Source organism: Rattus norvegicus, chromosome 2 (genome assembly GCF_021556685.1).
Source record: "Rattus norvegicus strain SHRSP/BbbUtx chromosome 2, alternate assembly SHRSP_T2T, whole genome shotgun sequence".
NCBI classification, from domain to species: Eukaryota; Metazoa; Chordata; class Mammalia; order Rodentia; family Muridae; genus Rattus; species Rattus norvegicus.
This window is the reverse complement of record NC_141535.1, coordinates 198,857,056-198,874,293: the sequence shown is the minus strand read 5'-3', so window position 1 is coordinate 198,874,293 and position 17,238 is coordinate 198,857,056. Positions and strand designations below refer to the sequence as shown.

At 44.4% G+C, this 17,238-nt stretch overlaps 1 protein-coding gene across 10 annotated transcripts in view; it reads right to left on the bottom strand.

The window, feature by feature from the left end:
- Window positions 1–17,238, bottom strand: part of Slc25a54 (solute carrier family 25, member 54) — a 76,089-nt gene that overhangs the window by 31,338 nt on the left and 27,513 nt on the right. The window contains exons 1-2 of one of the 10 annotated variants that reach the window (XR_015669602.1): window positions 16,547–16,815; window positions 12,480–12,606 (exon numbers count right to left, since the gene is read on the bottom strand). The exons of 3 other annotated variants lie outside the window; for them this stretch is intronic. Coding sequence is in view for 5 of the 7 variants with exons in the window: in XM_087634664.1 (XP_087490790.1) it covers window positions 12,480–12,606; window positions 16,547–16,729 (310 nt within the window). In the remaining 2 variants the exon portion in view is untranslated. 10 annotated transcript variants of the gene reach the window in all.

Below are 17,238 nucleotides of genomic sequence, written 5' to 3'. Positions count from 1 at the left end.
CTGGGTCCTTTCCCATCAATCACGAATTAAGAAAATGCCTACAAACCTGATTACAGCCCTATCTTATAAATGCATATTCTCAGTTGAGGTTCAGATGACTTTAGCTTGTGTCAACTTAGCATGTTACCCAGCTAACTGTAATCTAGTTCAAAGATTGATAAACTCCCCAAGGACTTGGCAATTCTGTGGGAAAGTATTAATATTTTTGAAATACTTTATATTAGGAACTCCAGTAGTACAATCAGCTAACACTTGCTAATTCTATAAAGTCTATTACATTGTACTAAATGTATGCTGCCTGAAGGGTTATAAGCAAAAGAAAAATGAAGTATTGTAAAGAACAAAATTCAGCCCATAACAAGTGCAGTACTCTCTTTCTCACCTTCAACTGCCCTGGCCAAACCCTACACAAAGGGGATGGCCATGACATACGCAGTAACAGAGACCAAGATGGCAACAGAACAGTCAGCTCAAACAAGGCAGCACCTCTGACGGTCGCCAGGGCCTGAGCTCTGCACTCTGCATGGTAGGTAGTATCCCTGATGATAATTATACCTACTTCAACAACTGGGTTACTCAAAGCATGAAGCCAGTAGAGGGCAAATGATAATGCTTCTAGAATGATATTTCTGAAGGTCAAGACCTAATATTATATTTATATATCCACTCCCAAGTGGATACATTTTTTTTCTTTTTTTTTTCTACTTTTATTAGTTTACAGTCCTCTCTTTTGATTAAATTTATTAAGATTGCCAATATTGTTTTTCCTTCAGAGAATCAGTTCTGTATATTCTTTTAGTCTTTATTAATTTTTTATTGGATATTTTCTTTGCTTACATTTTCAATGTTGTCCCCTTTCCCGATTTCCCCTCTGCCTTTATGAGAGTGTTCCCCACTCACCCACCCACTCCCTCCCACCTCCCTGCCCTGGCTTTCCCCTACACAGGGGGGCATTGAACCTTCAAAGGGCTAAGGGCCTCACCTCTCATTAATGCTCGATAAGGCCAACCTCTGCTTCATATGTGGCTGGAGCCATGGGTCCCTCCATGTGTTCTCTCTGGTTGGTGGTTTAGTCTCTGGGAGTTCTGGGGGCTCTGGTTGGTTGATATTGTTGTTTTTCCTATGGGTTGAAGACCCCGTCAGTCCTTCAGTCCTTTCTCTTGTTTTTTCTCTTTTTTTCTTTTCTTTTTTTTTTTTTTTTTTCAGAGCTGGGGACCAAACCCAGGGCCTTGCGCTTGCCTAGCAAGCGCTCTGCCACTGAGCTAAATCCTCAACCCCTCAGTCCTTTCTCTAACTCCTCCATTAGGGATCCCGTTCTCAGTTCAATGGTTGGCTGTGAGCACCTGCCTCTGTATTTTTCAGGCTCTGGCAGAGCCTCTCGGGAGACAGCTATATCGGGCTCTTGTCAGCATGCCCTTCTTGGCATCCACAATATTGCCTGGGTTTGGTGACAGTGTATGGGATGGATCCCCAGGTGGGGCCATATCTGGAAGACCTTCCCCTCAGTCTTTGCTCCACACTTTGTATTTCCTCCTGTGAATATTTTGCTCTCCCTTCTAAGAAGGACTGAAGCATTCACTCTTTGGTCTTCCAACTTCTTGAGCTTCATGTGGTGTCTTAGGGTTTCTATTCCTGCACAAACACCATGACCAAGAAGCAAGTTGGGGAGGAAAGGGTTTATTCAGCTTACACTTTCACCTTGCTGTTCATCACCAAAGGAAGTCAGAACTGGACCTCAAGCAGGTCAGGAAGCAGGAGCTGATGCAGAGGCCATGGAGGGATGTTACTTACTGGCTTGTTTCCCCTGGCTTTTTCAGCTTGCTTTCTTATAGAACCCAAGACTACCAGCCCAGGGACAGCACTACCCACAATGGGTTGGGTCCTCCCTCCTTGATCACTAATTAAGAAAATGCCTTACAGCTGGGTCTCATGAAGGTATTTCCACAACTAAGGCTCCTTTTTCTATGATAACTCCAGCTTGTGTCAAGTTGACACAAAACTAGCCAGTACATGTGGTCTGTGGATTGTATCTTGGGTAGTCCGAGCTTTTGGGCTAATATTCACTTATCAGTGAGTGCATATCATGTGTGATCTTTTGTGATTGGGTTACTTCACTCAGGATATTTTCTAGTTCCATCCATTTGCCCAAGAATTTCATGAAGTCACTGTTTTTTTTTTGTTGTTGTTGTTGTTGTTGTTGTTGTTGTTGTTTTTTGTTTGTTTGTTTTTTTGGTTCTTTTTTTCAGAGCTGGGGACCGAACCCAGGGCCTTGCGCTTCCTAGGTAAGCGCTCTACCACTGAGCTAAATCCCCAGTCCCGAAGTCACTGTTTTTAATAGCTGAATAGTACCTCCACATAAAACTGAATACACTGAAACTAATAGAAGAGAAAGTAGGGAAAAGCCTTGAACACATAGGCAGAGGGGAAATTTTCCTGAACAGACCACCAATGGCTTATGCTCTAAGATCAAGAATCGACAAATGGGACCTCATAAAATTGCAAAGCTTCTGTAAGGCAAAGGACATTGTCAATAGGACAAAACAGCAAACAACAGATTTGGAAAAGATCTTTACTAATCCTACATCTGATAGAGGACTAATATCCAATATATGCAAGGAACTCAGGAAGTTAGACACCAGAGAATCAAATAACCCTATTAAAAAGTGGGGTACAGAGCTAAACAAAGAATTCTCAACTGAAGAATATCGAATGTGAGAATCCACCTCACACCAGTCAAAATGGCTAAGATAAAAAAACTCAGGCAACAACAGATGCTGGCAAGGATGTAGAGAAAGAGGAACACTCCTCCATTGTTGGTGGGATTGCAAGCTGGTACAACCACTCTGAAAATCAGTCTGGAAGTTCCTCAGAAAAATTGGACATAGTACTACCTGAGGACCCAGCTATACCTCTCCTGGGCATATGCCCAAAAGATGCTCCAAAATATAACAAGGACACTATATTCATAGCAGCCTTATTTATAATAACCAGAAAGAACTGGAAAGAACCCAGATGTCCTTCAACAGAGGAATGGATGCAGAAAATGTGGTACATCTACACACTGGAGTACTACTCAGCTATTAAAAACTCAGGAACTTCTTCTTGATATGAAACTTATTTTCCTTGGAAGCATTTTTCTAGTACCAAGGTGTATTAATATATAATACTTAAGTTTCTATAAGGAAACAAAACTGATGGAATGAACATATATTACACTGGTTTACACAATATGGTCTGGGTAGTCAAACAGTGGTTGTCTCTATGCTGGAGATCCTGAAGACTTCACAGATGCCTAATCTATGAGACTGGATAGGTCATCAGCCCCCTCTTAGAGCCAGAGGCCTTGATTCCTGCAGCCACTGGTCTTCCGTTCAGTTTTGAAGGTTGTCTTACTTTTCTTGCTGTAATAAAACACCTTGGCCATGGCAACTCACAAAAGACAGTGTTTAATAAGGCTTATGACTTCAGAGGGTTAGAGTCCATGATGGTCCAGCAAAGGCATGGCGGCAGGAACAGCTGAGAGCTCACATCTTGATTTACAAGTAAGAAGCAGAGAGCACACTGGGAATGAGGCCCATAACCACTAAAACACCTTCTCCAACCTAGCCACACCTCCAAATCTTTCCCAAACACTTCTGCCAACTGGGGAAATTACACACATGAGTCTTATAGAGGTCATTTTCATTCAAACCACCACAGAGGCCAAAGAAGTTAGGCTCCAGCGTCAGCAAAGGCTGGCAGTAGCAGTGACAAGAGTAGATGAATTCACAAGTAAGGAGTAAAAGTTGGCAGGCAAGAGCAGAACTTCCTTTACCTCAGACCTCTGTTTAATTGGGATGTTGCGGAAGAGTGCTATCCACTGCTGATGGAATATCTCTCTACCCCAATCTGTCTACTCACACATCAACCCGCCCTGCATACCACACACCCATTTCCCCACCCCACCCCACCCTCAGTTAATCCTTCCAAAAAGTACCCTCACAGACTGGCCCAGAGACTATCTCCTAGAAGACTACAAATTGATTCAAGTTGAAAACCAAGACTAAGCATTACAACAGGGATAATAGAAACATTGTATGTAGAGGAATTCTAATCCAGCAACAGGGCTGCTCTGTCAAGAGATCATATCCAAAGATCATCTCTCTCTGTCAGCCAGCTGCCAGCTGCTTCAAGCCCCTGCTACTGTGAGTGCCCTACCAGCACGGGCTGTCCCTTTGAACCACGAATCACAGTAAGCCTTTTATCCCCTCAGATGCTTAAGTCTCTTTGACAGTTTCCTATATGCACATAATACACTTAAGTAACATTAACACCTCATTATACCCTCTCTAATCCCCCAACTCCCAGTGAAACTTTTTCCTTCCCCCAACACTTCTCTGCTATGTCCATGTCTTTTTAATTGTGTGTGTGTGTGTGTGTGTGTGTGTGTGTGTGTGTGTGTGTGTGTGTGTGTGTGTGTGTTATTTACTGGAGCGTAGGCAGCTCGTCAGGAATTACATCACTTAAAACAGTGACACCTTCCCCTCACCACCATAAACTGGTCAGAGTCCATCCTAGTCCATCCCTAAAGGAGGGGTGGAGCCTCATGATGATGAAAGGTTGACAGGCCCAATCATGTGCAGCTTTTGCGCAGGTGAGTTCGTGAGTGTAAGTGCTATTGGCATCAAGAACTGGCTTTACAGTCAGGAACCCGCTTTATAGTTGCAGATCACCTCCGAATCCACTGATGGAGGTGATGTCACCCACAGGCGACAGGGTCATGCATCTGTTGCCATAGCAATTCCCTTTCATTCCCAGAGTCCACCTGGCCCACCTCCTACCTCTACCTGCAGGTGATTATATCACTGCCCAAATACAAAGCAGACCCTTCCGGACCTTCACCCTTTTCTCTTTTCTCCTTTTGACTCCATCGCCCCCTTTGCCCCTTTCCCCACAATAAACCTCTCTCACGTGGAACTGTACTGGGCTGGTGTGGTCTGTCCAGATGCAAGCCATGATGCTAACACAACATTGATGCGGAATCCGGGAATGGCAGCCGCCACCCTTGCCTCAGCCACCACGGCTCCACCGCGAAGGTTGTGAGCTGCCGCCATTGCAGCCACCTATGCTGCCACATGGATTTCTGCCACCGCAGCTACAGACCACCGCCACCCACACTGAGGGACCCATAGATTTCCACCATGTGTGCTACTGTTACCACAGTGGGAGGTACAAATTTCTACCTCGTGAGCTGCTGCCTCCAAGGTCCACCACATGGGCTAACTTCTGCCACGTGGGTTACTCATTCAGACGGGCCCGCACCAACCATACAGTTTCATGTTTCCTGTACCAGACTACTAAAATTCTCACACAAACATTGGCAGATTGGTAAGGTTTTTTTTTTCCTCCAGTCAGCAGGGAGGGCTCCAATTCCCCGCCCCCACCAAAAAAAATGGCCAGCCATTATGGGCTAAGGGGTTGGCGTTACAGGGTTATGGTCCTTATGACCAACCTCCTAGCTGACATACAAGATAGGACTTTGACCCATGGGTCACTACCCCCTCGAAAGCGCCTCTCTCACTCCTTCACGTCCAGGCTCTTGCAGCTGTTCAGGAAATCCTAGGCCTGGGTAGAGACACTTTCCGGTGAGTCCTGGATTCACTGTGTAGCCTCTAGAGGGTCCAAGTGACAACTTGAACATCTAGCCTGGCTGAAATTTTGTTATTGAATTATTCTCCAGACACTAGTACGAATAATCAGTAACTCCCCAGTGGGTGCTCCATTGTCTTCAAACTGTACCTCCAGGCTGCCCACCTGGATGTCTCCTGGAAAATCTCAAATCTCTGAAGTTAATGCCCGACTGGAGGGCATCAAAGCTAATGCACCTCTACAATAAGGTCTGGAGTCAGTGCCCATTAGACCACGGCTCCAAATGGCCACTTAATGGCACATTGGACCCAAGTATCTTACAGGATCTTCATACATACTGCCAGCAGTCCGGTAAATGGAAAGAGGTCCCCTATGCCCAAGTGCTTACCTATCTTCACTCCAACCCCTCTCTGTGTTCCTCTTGTTCCACAACGTAACTTCTCCTAGCCATGAAACCCCCACCAGATGTTGCTACAAACCCTCGATCAAGCTAGCAACCACCTCCTTTCTGTCACAGACCTGTTCCCACTGTCCGAAAACCCAAACTGCCACCTCGGTTTCTCCTCCTCACCAGGCTGCCCCAGAGCCTCCTTGCTCAACCTCTCCAGACCCCTCCCCTCCTCCTGTGCCAGTTGCAGTTCGCTTCAATTGCCCTGCACTGGCACCTACCTTCAACCCTCCCATCACCCCTAAGGCCACAGACAAACCCTCAAGTCCCTCTCCCCCAGGAACACCTGACCCAGCATCGTCCTTCCTTTCAGGGAAGTTGCTGGGGTAGACGGCCTTGTCAGAGTACATGGTCCTTTCTTGCTGAGTGAACTTTCTCAAATGGAAAGCAGACTGGGTTCCTATGCCTCTAACTCCTCTGCCTTTATTAAAGAGTTTCAGTGCATTACTCAATCCTGTAGTCTGACTTTCCGTGATGTACATATGATCCTCACTAATAACTTACTTCCTGATGAATGCAGGTGAGTTTGGGAGCAGGTGGGAACGCATGCAGACGAGATTCATCAAACAAATGGGACACATCCATCAGATCTGAGGCAGTTCCTGACCAAGATCCTCAATGGAGTTATAATTCTGCAGGTGGTATTTTAGTCAAAGATAAATTCATAACCTGCCTCCTGGCTGGTCTCCGTAGGGCAGCCTTAAAACCAGTACATCCAGGACAAGAAAACCTGTCTCAGTTTTTAGAATGCCTTACAATTTAGAATTATTACAATATACTAATCTAGACCCTGAGAATCCAGAAGGTAAGCAACTTCTGATTATCTACTTTTTTCCCAGAGCTACCCCAATATAAAAGTTAAACTTAGGTGGTAGGAGAAGGGACCCCTAACTCCACAGGCAAAAGTTTTGGCGCTGGCCTCCAAAGTGTACCATATAAGGGATGAGAAGGCTTGCAGACAAAAATACCATATGCTGACAAAGGCTATTGGACCAGCCCCAGCCACTGCCCTGGACTCCTGGTCTTCTAAGATTTAGAGACCACCAGGCTCTTGCTACAGATGTGGTCAATAAGATCACTGGGATAGGGCTTGCCCTAACTTCTGCAAGCCAAGGGGTTATGTTCTAGGTGCCATCAAGAGGGACGGACACTGGGCTGTCAATTGCCCTCATGTCGCACAGGACAGAGGAACATCACTCCCAGATAACCCTCCAGCCGATCGACTGAAGAGGCCCGAGCTCCCCGACCTGACCACTGCCATCACCAGCAGGGAGCCCCAGGTAGCCATCATGGTATGTGGGCAGTCCTCTTGGACACTGGGGCCACTTACTTAGTCCTGACAGTTTGGGGGACCCACTCTCCCCTCTTATTTTCCTATTGTTGGGGTAGAAGGACACCTTACCTTCCTCACCAGACCCCACCACTTAGTTGCATTTTCAGGGGTGTTCCTTTTTGGTAATGCCAACATGTCCTGTCCCCTTATTGGGAAGGGATCTTCTAGCTAAGTTGGGAGTCTCTATTTCCTTTGCTCCCACCCTTTCACCTAAACCCAAGCTCACCACAGCTCCTCTGCCAGTCAACCCACTAACACTAACACTGCTTCCTTTACCAGTTTCTCAGGTAAACTCCTGAGTCTGGGATGCCCAGAACCCCTCTGTTGCTAAACACCCATTCTCCTGTTGTCATCCAATTACTAGACTATCAGTTACATCACCCAAGCTCAATACTCTCTCTCTCTCTCTCTCTCTCTCTCTCTCTCTCTCTCTCTCTCTCTCTCTCTCCAGAGTCTTGGGCACATATCATTTCTAACCTCTTAAGGAAAAAATTCCTTCACCCCATCTCTTCCCCCTTTAACACCCCTATACTAGCAGTGAAGAAGCCTAATGGAACCTATCACCTGGTTCAAGACCTCAGGTGCATTAATTCTGCAGTGGCTCCTCTCCATCCTGTTGTGGCCAACCCTTACACACTTCTTTCTACCATCCCCTCAGGGACGTCCTATTTCTCAGTCCTAGATCTCAAGGATGGGTTTTTCTCTGTCCCTCTAGATGCCCAGTCACAGAATATATTTGCCTTTACCTGGACAGATCCTAACACCCACTTCTCTACCCAGCTCACCTGGACTATTCTACTCCAGGGATTCCAGGACAGCCCACATCTGTTTGGCCAGGCCCTGGCTTATGATTTACTTTCTCTGTCTCTCCCTAAATCTAAAAGTGTGCACTACATAGATGAAATCCTTCTCTGTAGCCCTTCCCTAAAAATTAACCAAGCTGACACCTCTGCTCTTCTACATGTCCTTTCCAGTCGAGGCTACAGGGTCTCAGCTTCTAAAGTCCAACTGTCCACTCCTCAGGTCACCATTTGGGACTAACAAGTACCCCAACCCACAAGGCTATTACCTTAGATAGAAAGAATCTGATTCAGTCTCTAACAGAAACAGAATCTAACTGTTCCTTCTACAAAGGAAGAGATTTTCCCTAAAAATTAACCAAGCTGACACCTCTGCTCTTCTACATGTCCTTTCCAGTCGAGGCTACAGGGTCTCAGCTTCTAAAGTCCAACTGTCCACTCCTCAGGTCACCATTTGGGACTAACAAGTACCCCAACCCACAAGGCTATTACCTTAGATAGAAAGAATCTGATTCAGTCTCTAACAGAAACAGAATCTAACTGTTCCTTCTACAAAGGAAGAGATTTTATCATTCCTAGAAATAGCTAGTTTTTTACATTCCTTGGTTCCTGCCTTTTCCCTCTTTTCTCACACCTTATAGGAAGTAGCGTTAGGCCCCACCCACAAACCTCTTCTCAAACCTGTTACCAAGCCCTTTCCAAGGCTCCAACAGGCTCTCCTTAAGGCCCCAGCCTTACATCTCCCTGACCTGGCTCGGCCTTTTTCCCTCTACATAACTGAAAAAGAGGGATTTGCCCTTGGAGGTCACCAACTGGGACCCTCTTTTGCACCTGAAGCATCCTTGTCAAAACAACTAGATCTAACTATTCAGGGATGGGCACCCTGTATTCAGGGATGGGCACCACATGTTGATTAGGAAAACCATAATGGGTTCCCTATGAGACCCCATGATCTCCTGACCACCAACTCTTGAACATGTTTATAGTACCAGACATGACTTCTCTCCTTTGCAGCAGGCCTAAAATCCAACCAGGAAACAGTTAACCCTGTAGCATTCGTGATACTATTGCCCCAAGAGTCGTACCTTGCCTGACCAGATTGCACAGTGGCCCTCAGAGGCCACAGCTCAGTTGTCTTCCGCCAGAAGCAACCCTCCTATACTATGAAAGCTAGCCAGGGGGTGGGATATGCCCAAGCGAGTACCAGTTTGACTTCTCCATGTTCTGTGACCAAAAAGTGAGGTGTTTTCAGCAATACTCTTACCATCCATTTCGGGTAGACAAGAGCAATGGCAACAGTTCAGATTTGGGGGGGGATGGACTTCGTGGCCTCACTTTGTCAAAGTATTTCATCATGGCAGTCAGAAAAGAAACTAAGAGCGGAATTCTAAGCAATTTTTATTTTCTTTCAGAAGTTTGCATCAACTAAATTTCCTGAAACAATTATATTTTCAAAAGCATCAAGATTGTCAGAAGGCAGGGAGAGGGGAGAGGCAGAGGGAGAGGGAGAGGAAGAGGTGGGATATCAGGCACATGTGCCGCCACAGGACACTTGTGAAGGTATGAGGACAGCTTTCAAGGTGGCTCTCTCCTTGTACTGTTTTGCTAGTTCCAGAGAAGAGATCAACTTGGACTACCTGGCTTGTAAGGAAGTACTTCTGCCCACAAAGTCATGCTGCCAGCCCACAAGTGTCACCTTTTAAATGCCCACAAATGTCACCTTTTAAATGCCCACACCAAATTTTCCATTTATTACAAAAAAAAGAAAAATAGAAGACTACCCGATACACAAAGCTTTAAATTCAGTGGATATAATGCTCTGCAAAACTGATTTTATTATATATTAAGTGTGGTGGTGTATGCCTTTAATTCCAGCATTCAAGAAGCAGAGGCAGATGTATCTACTTAGGTTGAGGCCAGACTAGTCTACACAGTGAGTTCCAGACTAGTCTACACAGTGAGTTCCTAACTAGTCTACACAGTGAGTTCCAGACTAGTCTACACAGTGAGTTCCTAACTAGTCTAGTCTACACAGTGAGTTCCAGACTAGTCTACACAGTGAGTTCCTAACTAGTCTACACAGTGAGTTCCAGACTAGTCTACACAGTGAGTTCCAGACTAGTCTACACAGTGAGTTCCTAACTAGTCTACACAGTGAGATCCAGACTAGTCTACACAGTGAGTTCCTAACTAAGTCTACACAATGAGTTCCAGACTGGTCTACACAGTGAGTTCCTGACTAGTCTACACAGTGAGTTCCAGACTAGTCTACACAGTGAGTTCCTAACTAGTCTACACAGTGAGTTCCAGACTGGTCTATACAGTGAGTTCCTAACTAGTCTACACAGTGAGTTCCTGACTAGTCTACACAGTGAGTTCCAGACTAGCCTACACAGTGAGTTCCAGACTGGTCTATACAGTGAGTTCCAGACTAGTCTACACAGTGAGTTCCAGACTGGTCTATACAGTGAGTTCCAGACTAGTCTACACAGTGAGTTCCTGACTAGTCTACACAGTGAGTTCCTGACTAGTCTACCCAGTGGGTTCCAGGCTAGTCTACCCAGTGGGTTCCAGGCTAGTCTACACAGTGAGTTCCAGACTGGTCTACACAGTGAGTTCCTAACTAGTCTACACAGTGAGTTCCAGACTGGTCTACACAGTGAGTTCCAGACTGGTCTACACAGTGAGTTCCAGATTAGTCTACACAGTGAGTTCCAGACTAGTCTACACAGTGAGTTCCAGATTAGTCTACACAGTGAGTTCCAGACTAGTCTACACAGTGAGTTCCTGACTAGTCTACACAGTGAGTTCCAGACTAGTCTACACAGTGAGTTCCAGACTAGTCTACTCAGTGAGTTCCAGACTGGTCTACACAGTGAGTTCCAGGCCAGCCAGGGCTATGCAGTGAGACTCTGTCTCCAAAAGTAAATAATTAAATTTTAAATGAGGGGCTAGAGCAATGGTTCTCAACTTGTGGGCCACAATCCCTTTGGGTCTCAAATGACCCTTTTACAGGGGTTACCTGAGACCACTGGGGGGAGAAACATTTACATTATGATTCATAATAGCAGCAAAATTACAGCCATGAAGTAGCAACGAAAATAATGTTATGTTTGGAGGTCACCACAACATGAGAAACTGTATTAAAGGGTTACGGAATTAGGGAGGTTGAGAACCACTGGGCTAGAGAAATGATTCAGTGGTTAACAGCACTGACTGCACCCTTGTGGCAGCTCATAACTGTCTATAAATCCAATCCTGTGGAACACAATGACCTCTCTGGCTTCCATGGGCACCTGCCACACATGTGATGCACAGACATACATGTCAGGCAAAACACTCATTATATATGTATATGTGTATGTATACACACACACACACACACACACACACACACACACACACACACACTGAATGCACCAGACATGATGATGCATACCTTTTATCCCAGTACTCAGGAAGCTGAGGGGTAGGGAGATCTGTGAGTTTGAGGCCATCTTGGTCTACAAAGCAAGTTCAAGGCCAGCCAGGGCTACACAGTGTGTTTTGGAACATCAAGAATTTCCTACAAAACTGAAGGAATTCATCACAACAATCCTGCAAAACCATATGCCATGCTAACTCTGACACACTTCACTTGTAATTATAGTCTCCATAACTGTCCGGTACATAGTTTTTAGTCATTAGTGTGAGCCTGGGTCTCAAGGCAAACAAACAAACCATGTATATATACACGCATGATTTAGGGAAATTGCCAAACCTAGTGCTGGCTAGGATTTTTGTCAACTTGACACAAACCAGTCATCTGAGGAAAGAAAACCTCAATTGAGAAAATACCCTCACCATACCTGCCTACTGCAAGCCTGTGGGACATTTTCTCAATTAATTATTGATGTGGTAGGAAGGGAGTACCGTCCACGGGCAGGCAGTCCTGGAGTGTGTAAGAAAGCAAACTGAACAAGCCAGGGGACAAGCCAGAAGCAGTGCTCTTCTGTGGCATCTGCTTCGGTTCCTGCCCAGACCTCTCAGTGATCAACTGTTACCTACAAGTTTAAGAAGAAATAAACTCATTGCTCCCCAAGTTGCTCTTGGTTATGTTTTATCACAGCAATAGAAACCTGAAGACATCTATTATATTCCCAGTAATTTAAAAATTATTCTAGATAATAAATTGGATCTGACAGCAGGAGTAAATGAAAGACAGAAAAAGTACTTGTCAGTGCTAGCACTTAGTCACATCAAGCTAACTGTGGACGAAACATACACACACCATCGGCATTTTTGTCCAGACTCTTGAATGCCAGTTTCATTTTCTTCTCATGGTCTTGAAGGTACTTCACAAATTCTCCAAAATCCAGTCCTGAATCGGCATTGGAATCTGCACTCTTAAGAATTTTCTACAAGAGAAGACACTTGTTGCCACAATCATATGTAGATCCACTATGGCATGCTAACAGTAGGACATGTTAACATCAGGATATTTCTGTCGTACTAATCATGACTTCCACACGTGTCCATTATCTACACACAAGAAGCGAGACTCACGCTCTTGAAATCCGTAAAGTACTAAAGTCAACAGTTGTCATGTCATCTCAGATATAAATAGGAACTTTATTAGTAAACACTGCAGGTACACACCTCAAAGGCTAAAAGATACTAAGATGTATAGCCTCTTCCATCAGAGACAAAAATCTGTCTACTAAACGTGATAAACATGAAATTCAAGTATGTTCCCCAGACGAATGCTCTGACACCTAACTTTGTGAAGTAAGCATGTAGGTTCGAGTCTCACTAAGTCCTTAAGCGTTTTAACCTGAAAACTAACAATACAGGTCTGGAAAGATATCTCAGCAGTTAAGAACACTTGCTGCTCTTCCAGGGGACCTGGGGTCCATTCCCAGGACCCACATGGCAGCTTTCAGCCATCTGTAGCTCCAGTTCAGAGGGATCTAGCACCCTCCCTGGACCCCGTAGGGACTAGACACAAGCCTAGTGTACTTACATAAGTGAGGCAAAGTACTTATACAGAAAAATAAATAAATCTTTCAAAAACATATGTAAAAATATGTTGTATATTCCCAGCCCAGCAGACTCTTACCTCATTAGACATATACTATTTACTTTTGTACCATCAATGTCTAGTATAAAGTTGGAAATATAGAGGCCTTTAATAACTAGATAACTCATACTTAATATTTTGAACTTAAAAATAAGTGTTATGAGCCGAAAACTGGGTCACACTGCATAGCACACGCCATAGACTGCACACTACACACCGCACAGTGCACACTGCACACCACACACACTGCACATGGCACACCATATATTGCGTATTATGTAACATACACTATGCATCGCAAACTACAAACTACACACTGCTAGGACTAAAAAGGCAGAAAGCTAAAGTCTCTAGTATGAAGCAAATTATAGACTACGCGAGAGGGTACATATACCGAAGGCAATATATTCATATGCATATATTCATATGTTAGGTGCAATAATGCAAGGAATTCAAGGCCATTCCTCTCATTCTGAAAGTAAGCTTTGATGTAATAAATGAGACAGATATGCTGGAAAAATTGAGAGGGGCTTCATAAAGGAAGACTGAGGGAGCCTGGGATGTGCAAGGGGAAACATGCACTAGACAGAAACAAGAGTGGACACTTCAATGATGTGTGGAATATTTGCGTGGCAGTAAAAAAATGTTAATTATAAAAATACAGCAATATACACATGTTTTGGAAAAGCATGGTAACTCAATTTCCCTGAGCTATTCTATCAAACAAATAAATAAGCTGAAAGCAGAAATCTATAGTCTAAGTTGACAAAGAGACGATACTCTTTGGTACACTTCTAGGAAATATAGTCTCTGGTCTCACCTGTCCCAAGAAGTGACTCATCCTAAAAGAACAGGATAAGGCTGTCTAACTGTCCTCAAATTTCTCTTCTGAATATAGATAGATAGATAGATAGATAGATAGATAGATAGATAGATAGATAGATAGATATAGATCAGACTAGAAGCCACTCAAGTATGCAACTAGAAGCACTACCCAGAAAATGAACAGTCACCAGCCCAGCCAATTAGCAGAGACCATGCATAAAGCTCTACTTACCAATCATCATCACTTGGCCATTCCAGAGTAATAGCTAAACTAAGCAGCAGGTGTATAACCATGACACAATACAAAAATATACGGGCCAGATGAACGGACCACCTCCTCAAACACACAACACAAGAAATTAAGGGTTATAAAGAACTGGGGATTGGGGACTCATTGTACATTCTAGTAGCAAGCAGAAAACCACACAGTGCCAGTCTAGGGTCTCCATTCTGTTCCCCTCTGGGCTCTGTGATTCCCATAGTCTTGGGTCCAACACTATGGAGCCAACAACTATCCAAGCATGCAAAATTATCCTGAAATGCATTATTACAGTGAGATGTTGTAAGTTAATGCCTTGGTCAGATATTTGGAAATAAGACATTAACAGCTTTTAGGTTAAAGGTCATATGAAGGATTCGATTGCTCATTGCTTGGGCATAAGGTCACTTCCTTGCATGAGAGCATTTAGCTTAATTTCAGATTACTGAGTGGGAAGAGCAGCAGCCCAGTATGCTCTGACATGCAGTAGATTGCAGGCTTGAGGGTGTTCCTGACAGCAGGCTCTAGGGCTAATGGGCAGAAGACTAAGTTGTTAGACGCTGACATCAGGATAGTAAGATATTGAAACTGAAATTGGCCAGTTTGCAAGGCCTCTGGGAGGATATCAACTGCTTACTTGGTTTTAAGCTCTGCAGAACCAGGTCTTCCTGCTTCCAGGAAACAGTACTTGTAATAAATATCTATCTGAAGAGCTTAATTTGATCCCTATCTCTCACCTTGCACATAAAGCACTCCCAAATGGATCAAAAATCCCAATGTTAGACATGAAACCGAAACTTCTAGAAAACAGAGTAGGGAGCTCATGAATCACACTTTCTGAACAGGATCCTTCATGAAGGAAACTGGGTCAACAACTGACAAATAGGACTTCATGAAATTGAAAAGCTTCCATACTGCAAACTGTTGACTAAAGAAGCAGCCTAGTTATACATCATTTTTAAAACAACCTTGCCAGTTATACATCTAATAGATTAGTGTCTAGAATACACGAAGAACTCAGGAAACCCAAAGAACCCTTTTAAAATTCAGCTAACGAACTGAACAGAGAGTTCTTCAAAGAAGAAATGCACAAAACTAAGAAATCATTCATGTTGAACATCTTTATCTATCAAGTAAATGGAAATTAAAACATCATTGAGATTTCATTGTAACCCAGTCAGAACGACTGTCATCAAGAAAGCAAATAACAATTGCTGGCTGCAGTGACAGGAAAGAGAGCCCTCATTTGTTATTTGTAAGAGTGAAAACTAAAGCGACCAGGATGGAAATCAGTATCGGGGAGGGGCCTCAAAGAGCTAGAAATAGATCTACCATACATTACTACTGACAGGTATGTATCCCCAAAGGACTTTATTTATCACCACAGAGATATCTGTTGGGTCATGTTCATTGGCTCTCTGTTTAAAATAATCACAAAATGAAAACAGCCTCATTGCCCATCAGCTGAGGAATGGAAAATGAAATGTGGTGCATATACCCAACTGAATTCTATTCAGCCATAAAGGAGAATGAACTCATGGCTATGCAGGTAAAGAGATGGAACTTTAAAAAAATTATATTTTGTTAACCCAGACCAGAAAGATTATTCTCACACTTGTGGATGAGAGCTGTAAACCTTTACATTTGTGTGTTTAACTTGGAGTACCTGTAGACCAGGGAACTAGAAAGGGGCCATTGGGGTGGTGGCCATTTTAGAAAAGGAAGACAATACTAGTTTATGAGACACTAGCAAAATGTAAGTCTGTTGACTCGCCATAGATTTGTATACTGTTGAGAAAGATGCCAATTCTGAGTTTCTCGTCTGCCCAAGATCTTGAGGCAAAAGCAGGTTTACTTTACACAAAGGTTAACACAGTCCTGACCCTTACGACAGGAAATGTTCAGAATCTTCTGCAAAAGCACAGGCGGTCTTGTCCTTACAGATAATGACTATTCTGAGTCGCTATCTATAACTATACATCTATAACTATAACATAACTATAGATGTGTTGACAACACATTTCACTGGGTTATGATATTCTTCATGAAGAACCCCACAGAAAGAAATTTCACACCTACTCCAAAAGCTCTGGAAATTTCTGGAAAGGGCAGGTCGGCAAGTTGGCTTTGAGCTCTGTGCGTCTGTGCAACTTCTTTCCAACATTCTCAGGGCCACATTCTCTCAGTGGCTCACCTTCTCGGGGTCTATGCCAAAGGAGGAGTTCCAGTGTTCCAGCCCATCCCTGAGCTCCGTGATGTCCACCACGCCATCTCCATTGCGATCCAGGTCTTCGAAGAGGATCTCAAAGGCCAGGTCATCATAGTCACTCTTGGGGGCCTTGGAGGGCCACAGAACATCTTGCAGCCAGCTTAGCATCGCCCCGCAGTTGCGGCCGCCACGACCCCCAAGGACCACACCACTTTTGTCCAGAACCACAGGTCTGCACCTGAGGCGCGCCAGCCCCAACTGCCTGAGACTCGAGCCCCGCGGTTCCCCAGCGGAACCTTGAGAACTGGAGCACTGCCAGGACGGAACCTGGCACCGTGCACCACACACCAGGCTTCCCTCACCGGAAGTTGGACGTTCGGGTACCTGAGACTATGACCACCCAGACCTTAGAGGTATTCTTAGAAGAGTGTGTGAATCAAGTCCTGTGAAGTGCAGCTAAGGAGAGCTCATTTCGCAGGAAGCATGGAAAGTGCAGCCGGGCCTCCAGAATCTCCTCACATAATTTCCAAGAAGCTTCCCAGAGCCTCTCGAAGGTCTGTGGTGTAAGAGTGGGGTTCTCCTCCCCGCCTTTTACACCTTAATACAGCCCAGTGAGACAGATTGGCAACTTTTTCAAAATAACCATTATTGGTAGTGCCGTAGCTGCTGCTTGGCCC